We start from the raw sequence: 12,312 nt of genomic DNA on the forward strand, positions 1-12,312 counted from the left end.
AACTGTAGACCACACTATCTACCTAGAGAGTTTTCATCTATATTCTTTGTAGTTGTCTAATTACCACCACAAACCAATGCTGGCACTAAGACCGCACACAATGAGCTGTATACGGCCATAAGCAAACAGCTCATCCAGAGGTGGTGCTCCTCGTACACGGGGACTTTAAATCCGTTTTACCAAATTTCTACCAGCACGTTAAATGTGCAACCAGAGAGAAAAAAAGAAAAAAAAAAACTTTATACCAACTTTACTCCACACACAGAGACGTATACAAAGCTATCCCTCGCCCCCCATTTGGCAAATCTGACCATAATTATATCCTCCTGATTCCTGCTTACAAGCCAAAATTAAAGCAGGACGCACCAGTGACTCGGTCTATAAAAAAAGTGGTCAGATGAAGCAGATGTTAAGCTACAGGACTGTTTTGCTAGCACAGACTGGAATATGTTCTGGGATTCTTCCGATAGCATTGAGGAGTACACCACATCAGTCACTGGCTTCATCAATAAGTGCATTGAGGACATCATCCCCACAGTGACTGTACGTACATACCCCAACCAGAAGCCATGGATTACAGGCAACATCCATAGTGAGCTAAAGGGTAGAGCTGCCGCTTTCAGGGAGCGGGACTCTTAACACGGAAGCTTTTAAGAAATCCCACTATGCCCTCCGACGAAACTTCAAACAGGCAAAGGGCCAATACAGGACTAAGATCGAATAGTACTACACCGGCTCCGATGCTCGTCGGATGTGGCAGGGCTTGCAAACTATTACAGACTACAAAAGGGAAGCACAGCCAAGAGCTACCCAGTGACACAAGCCTACCAGACAAGCTAAATTACTTCTATGCTCATTTCTAGGCAAGTAACACTGAAACATGCATGAGAACATCAGCTGTTCCGGATGACTGTGTGATCATGCTCTCTGCAGCCGATGTGAGTAAGACCTTTAAACAGGTCAACATTCACAAGGCCGCAGGGCCAGACGGATTACCAGGACATGTATTCCGAGCAGTCTTCACTGACATTTTCAACATCTCCCTGTCTGAGTCTGTAATACCAACATGTTTCAAGCAGACCACCATAGTCCCTGTGCCCAAGAAAACTAAGGTAACCTGCCTAAACAACTACAGACTCAAACCACTCACGCCTGTAGCCATGAAGTGCTTTGAAAGGCTGGTCATGGCTGGCATCAATACCATTATCCCAGAAACACTAGACCCACTCCAATTTGCATATTGCCCCCGCAGATCCACAGATGACGCAATCTCTATTGCACTCCACACTGTCCTTTCACGCCTGGACAAAAGGAACACCTATGTGAGAATGCTATTCGTTGACTACAGCTTAGCGTTCAACACCATAGTGCCCTCAAAGCTCATCACTAAGCTAAGGACCCTGGGACTAAACACATACCTCTAACTGGATCCTGGACTTCATGATGGGCAGTCCCCAGGTGGTGAGGGTAGGTAACAACACATCTGCCACGCTGATCCTCAACACGGGGGCCCCTCAGGGGTGCGTGCTCAGTCCCCTGCTGTACTCCCTGTTCGCTCATGACTGCACGGCCAGGCACGACTCCAACACCATCATTAAGTTTGCCGATGACACAACAGTGGTAAGCCTGATGACCGACAACGACGAGAGCCTATAAGGAGGAGGTCAGAGACCTGACCTTGTGGTGCCAGGACAACAACTTCTCGCTCAACGTGATCAAGACAAAGGAGATGATAGTGGACTCCAGGAAAAGGAGGACCGAGCACGCCCCCATTCTCATTGACGGGGCTGTAGTGGAGCAGGTTGAGAGCTTCAAGTTCCTTGGTGTCCACATCATCAACAACCTAACATGGTCCAAGCACACCAAGACAGTCGTGAAGAGGGCACGACAAAACCTATTCCCCCTCAGGAGACTGAAAAGATTTGGCTTAGGTCCTCAGATCTACAAAATGTTCTACAGCTGCACCATCGAAAGCATCCTGACTGGTTGCATCACTGCCTGGTATGGCAACTGTTCGGCCTCTGACCGCAAGGCACTACAGAGGGTAGGCCCCAGTACATCACTGGGGCCAAGCTCCTGCCATCCAGGACCTCTATACCAGGCAGTGTCAGAGAAAGGCCTTCAAATTGTCACTCCAGCCACCCTATTCATCGACTGTGCTCTCTGTCAAATGGCTACCCAGACTATTTGCATTGCCCCCCCCCCCCCCCTATTTTACACCGCTGCTACTCAGTTATTATCTATGCATAGTCACTTTAATAACTCTACCTACATGTACATATTACCTCAACTAACCGGTGCCCCCGCAGATTGACTCTGTATCGGTACCCCCTGTATATAGCCTCGCTATTGTTATTTTACTGCTGCTCTGTAATTATTTGTTACTTTTTGAGGTATTTTTCTTAAAACTGCATTGTTGTTTAAGGGCTTGTAAGTAAGCATTTCACTGTAAGGTCTACACCTGTTGTATTCGCTGCATGTGACAAATACAATTTGATTTGATTTTAATAAAAAGGCAACACATCTTACTGTACTTCAGGAACAGTACATGCGGCCGGAGAGAGAAAGCATAGGTTTCTGGATTAGCCTGTGTGTGTGTATGTTCCTTCAGAGCAGACTAGACCCTCTATACGTCTTTACCCCTGAGAAAAGATGAGGACTAATTCCTTTTGTTGGCCATGCATTAGCCACAGCACACACAACCCACAGTACCCATCAGACCGGTGTCTCTCAGCGGTGGTGATGGGCTGGGTCCTAAACCTCTGAGGTCTTTCTACTCTCTCCAGGCGAGATGTAGAGTCTGGGCCTGCGCCCCCTGTCCCTGTCCCCCTCCATGGGACCACTGTATTGTCCCGCACCCCTCTCCAGGGGACCTCCGTCCCCCCTGGGTACACCCACTTTATTTCCTCCCCTCTTTGGAGCACAACAAAGAGATGGAGAAGGGTCGGGGCGATGAAGAAAGGAAAGTGAGAGAACAAAAGTAAGAGCAGGAAAATAGTAATTTAAGAATTGAAGCATAGTTTATTTGTTTCACCACACAGAATCCCAACCCCTGGTTTTATAAATGGAGGAGCAATGAAGGCCACACTCATGCAGAAGTTTGCTTGATTGGCCACTATGTTGTGTTAGACACACACGCGCACAAAACTGTCCATCAGGTAAGCCCCAAGAGAAAGCAACAAGTCAAACCTCCTCCTGCGAAACACACTACTGCTAGCGTTAGTGATTGGATGAGAGTTTCTATAGAGTAGAAGAATCAAAAAGATGATTGCAGTCAGGAGGTTGGTGTTAGCTAGGTAGTGCATGGCAGTGAGTGAGTTCTAGATAGAAGCCAGCAGCAGTTCCCAGCAGTATGCATTGAAGAAACTATACTGTATCAGCTTTTAGATGAGTGTTTCTACATGTTAAAAACAGTGAAACAAATCACACTGATTATCATTTTGTGTTAGGCAGCGGATGACTGAGTTCCAAACAGAGAAGCCAGCCGCAGCTCTTAGCAGAATGCATTGTAGAGCAGCACTGTATTAGAGAACTACCTACAGCTCAGGTTTCCTGACGACTGGGGCAGTAGCAGTCGTAGCACTTTCCAGGTAGGAGTGACGAAGCTTGGCCACAGAGACACGAGCGTCCCTGGTCTCTAGTGGGCTCTGGTCTCTATTTCTAATCCCATCTTCAATGGCTCCCCTCCGCAGGCCTGCTGCCTCTTTGACCGACCATGGCTCCTGGGCCCTGGGGATGGAGCCTCTAGGGGCCCCATGGGGCCCAGTGTCGGATGAGGAGCGGATGGAGATGAAGGCATCAGTGGTCATGGTGGTGGTGGTTGGGCCTCCTCCCCTGTTCTGGATGTGGGTAGAGGCGGGGACAACGCCTCTCTGGATGTAGATGGCGTTATCACTCCACGGTTGTTGACCCTTCTCCCTGGAGGCTCTGAGCTCTGCTCTGACCTCGGCGGCCTGCAGGCGGGTCATGGGTTGTTCCGTAGGTCTGATTGGTTCGGGGTCTGTGTCCGACTCCCCCCATCTCATCCTGGTTCTCTCACCCCCTCTTCCCATGTACCCTCCTCTGGGCTCAGCCTCCCTCCCCTGTCCCACTCCCTGGACTCCTCTGATCTCTGACGGCAGCACAGCTTTCCTGCTCTTCAGTAGTCCCTCAGTCTTCACCTCCTGTCTGCCCTCCCTAGGGGCTCCCCTCTTCTCCTCTTCTTCCACTTCTCCCTCCATCTCCTCTTCCTCCTCTGGCGGAGGCTGTTGGGGCTGCTGTGCCCCGGAACCAGGGCCAGTAGTCATGGACAGATAGCTGGGGTCATCACTCTGCCCAGAACGGGTGAGCTGAGGCTGGTGGTGAGAGTAGGACTTGGGGCCTGGAGGGTCATTAGTGGTATACGCCGGAGCCTGGGGGTCATGGTGGTAGGCTGTGGAGCGGGTGGTGATCTGGGGGTGTCTCCTGTACAGGGGGGCCTCGGAGACATGGTGGCCCAGCTCTGGACTCCTCTTTCGAACTCCCTCATCCCTGGCCAGTCTTTCCCTAACTCTGATTCTTTAGGGAGAGACAGAAGGTTTACAACACGCTCCAGTTTGTACTGAAACTCAGAGAGTGCAGAGAGATAAATTATGGTAAAATGCCCAACACATCCCCTTCCCTCAGCCACAAACATACCCTTGCTCCCCATCCCTCCCTCACCTCCTCCCTTCCTCGCCTCCTTCCCCTCTTATTCAAGCGTGGCTCCATTTAGAGAAAACGGTCAAAATGTCATCAACGATATAACTCAGAAATATGAATGTAATACCATCTGACCAGTGAGATACTAATGAGAAACACATGATGAACACCAAGTCGCCAAACTTAAACAAACAGGGAATCAATTGGATGCAGAGCATAGACAGATCACATGCTGGATGATGGTGGGGTCGGTTGGTTGACAACACGCTAGGCTACAGCTGTTGTCAGGTGGTGGCTAATGCTTTTTCCAACAGTAGTTAAATATAAAACAGTAGCTCTTTCCCATAAGACTTGATTTTGTGGTTCTGGGAGAGTTAAAGCCAGCAATATTGTACAGGTTAATCTCTCTGGAAGGCGGCTAGCATATGGCATAAAAACACTCAGCTCTTGAGCATATTCCTATAGTACATCTAAGATGTTCATGGAACAGTTGACAGAGTGCCCTCTCCTTATTTCCCTTTCTTTCTTCACTGGCCTCTACTACTCAAGGTCTGGGAAGACTCTTCCACAGCAGTCTTCCACAGCTGAGCAGGCCTGGGCCTGGATTCACATAGCATATCTTCAGAAGAAATCTCTTCTTAACTGCCACTGTTCCCTTAAAGGCCCAGTGCAGTCAGCAACGTGATTTTCCTGTGTTTTATATATATTTCCACACTATGAAGTTGGAATAATACTGTGAAATTGTGAAAATTATGATAATGCCTTCTTAGTGGAAGACTTGTTTGAAAAGAATGCCTGAAATTTCAGCCTGTGTTGGTGGGGTGGGAGCTTTGGCCTGCCTGGGGACATCACCAGCAGTAAATTAGTTTGACCAATAAGAGAGTTCCAAACCGCTCTGCCAATAACAGCTAGTTTTCAGTTTTCTCCTCCCCACTCAGACAATCCTAACAAAAATCTTACTTGAGAAATTGCTCTTTGCTAAGAAGCTATATGGTTTATTTTTGACCATTTCTATCGAAAATAATCACTGTAAGGTACTTAAATGTTACCCAGAAATTATTTGATATCGAGATGAAAATGGCTGCATTAACTATAGACTTATGAGGAAAGTTAAGCAAAGTTACTATTCCTCGTTTTGTGAATATGGTGGGCTGTGAATAAGGCCTGGCTGTGGAAGGTTAGCTCAGTCTGCTTTTCTCCTCATCTCTGAACGACACATTCCTTTATGACTAAATCCAGTAATCAGGTTTAGTGGGTCAGAAATGGTCTACTATGATGTCAATGTCTTGAATATGGAAATTTAGTCAGCGTAACTCTACTGGACTCCATTGTCTGTCTGTAATCACAAGGTTACTACTGCTTTGAGCCCAGATCCAATGATCTGATTGTTGAAATCTAGAAAAAGGAAATGAAGAGGAGCTAACGGCGCAAACAGCAATACCTTTTCCAGCTCTAATTTCACATTTTCTCTGACTGTGTGTGTGTGGGCCTGAGGGAGAGAGGATATATTACTGGATATATCTGCTGAGTCAAGACAGAGAGGAGTGGGGGATGAGTCGTGACTAAAATGTTTTTCCCCCCCCCACTGTCTGACTCCCAGCATCATCCTCCCCTCTCCCTCAGTCTGGCCTAGTCAGCAGAGAAACAGGGAGAAACAGAGAGAGTACCTCAATAGAGCACTTACTGTAAGTAACTTTACCAATCTATAAGTAAGTCATTGGGAAAGAAACATCTGCAGTCATTGGACAACCTGAATGGAGGTGGGGAGGGGGAGAATTTGGTCAATGAAATGAAACCACAGCAACACCCATTAATGTTGATGGGGGGTGATGTCAGATGCAACAATGCCATGATGGGATAGGTTAAGAGATGGGAATGTGGAGGGAAGGTCAGACACACCCTGTACCTGGAGGGCCAGTTGATAAGGGACTGGGTGTTGCCTGCCGAATCAGTCTGGAGGAACCAATCGCTGGGTGGTTTCACTTCCGGGCTGTACCAATGGGACGGGAGTTGCAGTGAGTCAGTGACACACTTGGGCTATGTCCAAAATGGCACCCTATTATTCCCATGTAGTGCATTACATTTGACCAGAGCCCTGTGGAGCTCTGGTCAAAAGTAGTGCACTATATAGGGAATAGGGTGTAATTTTGGACGCACCCTGGGTGAGTGAGTGGCTAGCGGCTAGACTCCCCAGCGTTTCACTTGTAGCACACACACACACGATTGACTTCGTATTGAACATCTGCCTGGTACTTCAATGGATATCCCATTCTCTAGTAGTCTAGTGCAAGCTCTGTTATGATACTGGTATTTGGAGAAATGTCAACAAACGATGAAATATGAAATAAATCCTCTCCAGGAACGTTAATCAAAATGAACAAACTGTACATCAATTGGGGCTTATGAAAATAATAGGACCATACAGACCAGTGGAGGCTGCTGAGGGGAGAACGGCTCATAATATTGGCTGGAACGGAGCCAATGGAATGGCATCAAACCATGTGCTTGATACCATTCCACCGATTCCTCTCCAGCCATTACCATGAGCCCGTCGTCCCCAATTAATGTGCCACCAACCTCCTGTAATACAGACATAACACAAAACAGCAGCATGCATTGCAATGCACACAGTGTACTGTACATGTTCAGTGCCTTCATAATAAGTTACATGGACTCACTGTGTGAAATAATATTGGTTAACATGATTTTTTAATAACTACCCCTCAGTCAGGTAGTGAATTTCAAGCACATATTCAACCAGTCCAGGAAGGTTTTCCAATGCCTCGCAAAGACGGGCACCACTTGGAAGATATATATATATATATATATAAAAAAAAAGAAGAATGAATATCCCTTTGAGCATGGTGAAGTTATTAATAAGGCTTTGGATGGTGTATTTATACACTGAGCACTACAAAGATAGAGGCGTCCTTCCCAACTCAGTTGCCGTAGAGTAAGGAAACTGCTTAATAGCATTAATGCAACAAAACGTGGAACAAGTAAAGGGGGTTGAATACTTTATAAAGGCAATGTATATGGGAAAGAATAGGTATACAGTCAACTGATGTAGCCTATTGTAAACACGGCATGTGCATGATTTGGTCCTAAAAAAGGAAGGCAAAAATCCCAGTGTAGTCCTGTCCCATGTGGCTACATAGTATATGTCCTTCCTTATCTGTCTTACCGATATCCAGAGCCATAACTTCCTAGTATAGAGGGCTGTACTGGATTGAGAATAGGCATTTGACTTATATCTAGTCTATGCACAAAGGAGAGATATTTAAATAAATAGTCATGGGTCTTTCTGTAGAGGAGAACAAAAGGAAGGAAGCAGGGTGTCGTGGGACGATATGTGACCGACCGGCTTGAAATATGATTTATTTTTATTTTTTACATTGGATAAAAGTAGAGACTCAGAGGCCTCCCGGGTGGCGCAGTGGTCTAGGGCACTGCATCGCAGTGCTAACTGCGCCACCAGAGTCTCTGGGTTCGCGCCCAGGCTCTGTCGCAGCCGGCCGCGACCGGGAGGTCCGTGGGGCGACGCACAATTGGCATAGCGACGTCCGGGTTAGGGAGGGTTTGGCTGGTAGGGATATCCTTGTCTCATCGCGCTCCAGCGACTCCTGTGGCGGGCCGGGCGCAGTGCGCGCTAACCAAGGGGGCTAGGTACACGGTGTTTCCTCCGACACATTGGTGCGGCTGGCTTCCGGGTTGGAGGCGCGCTGTGTTAAGAAGCAGTGCGGCTTGGTTGGGTTGTGCTTCGGAGGACGCATGGCTTTCGACCTTCGTCTCTCCCGAGCACGTACGGGAGTTGTAGCGATGAGACAAGATAGTAATTACTAGCGATTGGATACCACGAAAATTGGGGAGAAAATGGGATAAAATTAAAATTAAAAAAAGTAGAGACTCAGAGCTAGAAAATGGTATATCATCGCAGTGCTAGCTGTGTTACTAAAGATCCTGGTTTGATACCGGGCTGTGTTGCAGCCGGCCACGACCGGGAGACCCATGAGGAGACGCACAATTGGCCCAGCGTCGTCCGGGTTAGGGGAGGGTTTGGCCGGCCGGGATGTCCTTGTCCCATCGCACTCTAGCGACTCCTGTGGTGGGCCGAGTGCATGCATGCTGACACGGTTGCCAGGTGTATGGTGTTTCCTCCGACACATTGGTGCGGATGGCTTCCGGGTTAAGCGTGCATTGTGCCAAGAAGAAGTGCAACTTGGTAGGGTTGTGTTTCGGAGGACGCACAGCTCTCAACCTTTGCCTCTCCCAAGTCCATACGGGAGTTGCAGCGATGGGACAAGACTGTAACTACCAATTGGATATGACGAAATTGGGGAGAATTTAAAAAACATTTTTTTTAAAGAAAATAAATGACAGAGCGAAAGAGAGAGGATGAGAAAAAAGAGAGCTAGTGAGTGATAGACAGCTATCCCTCTGCTCCATGACCTAAACCCTAAACTCTTTCTCAAAGCAGGCGGTTTGGCATAGTGTTGCTGGCCTTCATCAGTCCCAGCTGTGTCTCTGTATGCTGTCATAGTTCTGACCGAGGAGTCACACAGTGCGCCCCGTAACCCAACACCCCTTCTGATGGTTAATGCAACACGGCTGCTGCTAAGATTTGAAACCCGAGAGTGAGAGACAGAGACAGCGAGAGAAAGTGAGAGAGAGCGACAGAGGAGGGAAAGAGTAATGCCTGGTGGGATGTGGAATATAAAGGTCCCCCTTAGTGAGTCAACATTTACTACCAGCAGGGTACAGCTAGGACAAGAGCTGGCTGTTAAAATAAGACTGATGGACTGAGGGGAGGAGTATGAAGAGCACTGGAAAAAACATTGGAAAATGCAATGTCTCCAGGCACCGAACTGCATTGGCCAGGACTGTGAATGCCAAATTAAGAATTCCTTAACTATTTGGTGAGGATATCTAACATTGACAGTGCCATTTTTTAGAACATGACACCATTAGTTTCACATCCTGAAATAAAGGGCTTTGGGTGACTGGCTCAGTCATAAGCTGTGGTCGAAAACCCATACTAACATACTGTATACTACATACTTAATGAGTATATACTGCATACTATTGGTTCATATTAGTATACTGTAAACGAACACTATCCTTTCAGTTGAGCGTACTAGCTCTTCGCTGTCTACCGGAAGTTGATGCTGTTGCTATGCAACCTTTTGCTAGCTTGTTAGCATAACAAATTACTAGTTAGACATTTAACGACTTCAGGTGTGTTATTAAACACAATCTGGAGTGCCAGAGTGCGTGTGTTGTCAGATTGTAAATTCTGAGCATCTCGCTCTGGGAGCTCACACTGGACCCTCGGGCTGAGGAGTAGGGTTGATTTGAGCATTCTGACCGTACAACTGCAGTCAAGCACCTAAGCTAACGTTGGCTAGCTAGCTAGTTAGTTCCAGACACAAATGAGACGACTCTGATCATTTTACTCGCCCTAGCAGAGCCGGTTAGGCATTCATGTGCTGCTGGCAACAATTTAATTACTTTTTTTAGCCGACATTTACAGACACCGGCCATATTCAACGGGTGTTGAGCGCTAGTAAATTAATTGCGCTCTGGTACACTCAGAGGAGAGTGCTCTGAAATAGATTAGATAGCCAGAGCGAATTGTCAGCCAACATAACGTGTAAAGGTAACTTATTTGAAAAGTCATTACTTAATTACATTGTTCAACATTTTCTTAACATTTGTCATAATTAGTTAAAGCAATGATTTTGTATCCGCTCTCGTCGTACTTGGCTGCATATTTTCCGCCATTTTCTTCAAATCTGAAAACGATATGAAGAGTCACGCCCATTTCCTGAAGAATTGCATTATGGGCCCTAAAGTACCGAAATAGTGTTCTCTGCGTGTATACTTCATATTTTGGCAAATTTAGTACGACATCCGGGAACTTTTGGCATACTAACTATATCCATGCTATGTCCAATAAGCATACTACATACTTAATTCACGTCACAAATAGTATGGTTACTGCGGTTAGTATGAGGATTCGAACACAGCTCTAGTCTGATAACAACTGAGCAATTATAGTAGATTCTTAATATAATTTTGACTTCAACTATATCCCCAAAGCAACTCCTTTTATCTAGTCAACTTATCATCTTAACAGTACAGGTTGTTGTTAAACATGAAAGACATGCAGCAGCAACATCAATGCCTGATCTGAGGTCAGTTCAGATTTAAGTTCTCTCAGTCCCAGCTGCGTGTCTGTTTGAACCCTTTTGGACTGACTGAGGCTGCCTGCGCTGCACTTGAATTCCACTCCAGACAACTGCTCTGGGTTTAGATTGCTGTTTGAAATAATGTGTGCGTCCCAGTAGTAGTGCACTATATAGGGAATAGGGTGCCATTTGGGACACAGTCAATGTTCCTGCCAAGAGCACGACTTTGTGAGGGGGCGAGCGATGAGTGTGCTGCAAGCCTAATGGATGATGTGTCATCTTCCAGTCCCAAACGCAGCCCACCCATCCTTCCATAGGAGGACATTATGTGTGTGTGTGTGTGTGTGTGTGTGTGTGTGTGTGTGTGTGTGTGTGTGTGTGTGTGTGTGTGTGTGGGAGATACAGAGACTCTCTCTCCATCTGTTATGTTTACAGTAGGGGGACAGAGAAAGAGCAAGGCAGATCTAGACATAGTGTAGGAGGTAGGGACACTCACCCCTGTCTGCTGAGGATGTTGTGGGCCTGTTGCTCTATGAACAGGTCCCCAGGGGGCACCTCCTGTTTGGGGGAGGGCAGCAAGGACTTCGTCTTGGGTGAGCTGGGGGGCAACCCCATGATGATGTTGTGCTTAGCAACGGGCACTTTGGTAGAGGTCGACGACGTCACATCCATGTAGGTGGAGGAAGATGGCGGCTGCGGCTCGGGGGCTTTGATGTTCCTCTCCTGCTGAGCTGCCCTGCGCTGGTTCTCCAGGTTCTCCACCCTCTCCCTCTCTGTGAACGAGTCGACCCTGGGTCGCCCCTGGCCAGGCTTGCCGTAGACCTGTGGTGGGGGGGCCACTCTACCCACCCTGGATCTAATGGATGTGTAGGAGTGTTCGTCCCCCACAGACTCTGCCCTGCAGCGTGTTTCTGGGCGTGTGTAGCCCCGTTGCCTCGCAGAGGAAGAAACCAACTCCTTGCGTCCACAGGAGGCACCGTATCGGGAAGAGAAGTGGTCGGTGACAGTGGTGTCTGGCTCTTGGTCCAGCGAGATACCATAGCGCTCGGCCAACTGCCGACGCCTTTCTGCCTTGTAGCGGGCGATCCGCTCCACCTTGGAGTCCAGGTCGGTACCAGCGAGGTCTGTGGGTTCAGTGAGGACGGTCTGGGTCTGTTCCTCGGGTCTGCACCGGGCTCTGGACTGCCTCTCTGGAGCAGTGACCTGCTGATGGGTCATCATCTCTGGACTCTCCATGTCCTCCTTACTGTAACGTTGTACTGTGACTGGGGATAGAGGGAGAGACCATTACTGCTTCAGACTATTACATTATGTATGGACTAAAACACTACGCAAGTAGTATATAATGCATGACGTCAATGTATATCTTGCAAATGATTTAATACTGTAAGCAAATATTGATCAAATTCATAATAAAAAGCATTGGTCAGGTCTCTTTATTGAAATGCTATATGGAGCTCTAACT

General features: G+C 47.5%; 1 protein-coding gene across 10 annotated transcripts in view; it reads right to left on the reverse strand.

The window, feature by feature from the left end:
* LOC129859466 (supervillin-like) overlaps positions 1-12,312 on the reverse strand; it is a 154,220-nt gene that overhangs the window by 79,857 nt on the left and 62,051 nt on the right. For 8 of the 10 annotated variants that reach the window (XM_055929291.1, XM_055929299.1, XM_055929293.1 and 5 more), the window contains exons 6-8: positions 11,344-12,112; positions 6,566-6,649; positions 3,541-4,536 (exon numbers count right to left, since the gene is read on the reverse strand). In XM_055929291.1, the coding sequence (XP_055785266.1) occupies positions 3,541-4,536; positions 6,566-6,649; positions 11,344-12,112 (1,849 nt within the window). The remainder of the gene's footprint in view (positions 1-3,540; positions 4,537-6,565; positions 6,650-11,343; positions 12,113-12,312) is intronic. The other 2 variants (XM_055929295.1, XM_055929297.1) reach the window with 2 other exon arrangements.

This window comes from Salvelinus fontinalis, chromosome 7 (genome assembly GCF_029448725.1).
Source record: "Salvelinus fontinalis isolate EN_2023a chromosome 7, ASM2944872v1, whole genome shotgun sequence".
Taxonomy (NCBI): domain Eukaryota; kingdom Metazoa; phylum Chordata; class Actinopteri; order Salmoniformes; family Salmonidae; genus Salvelinus; species Salvelinus fontinalis.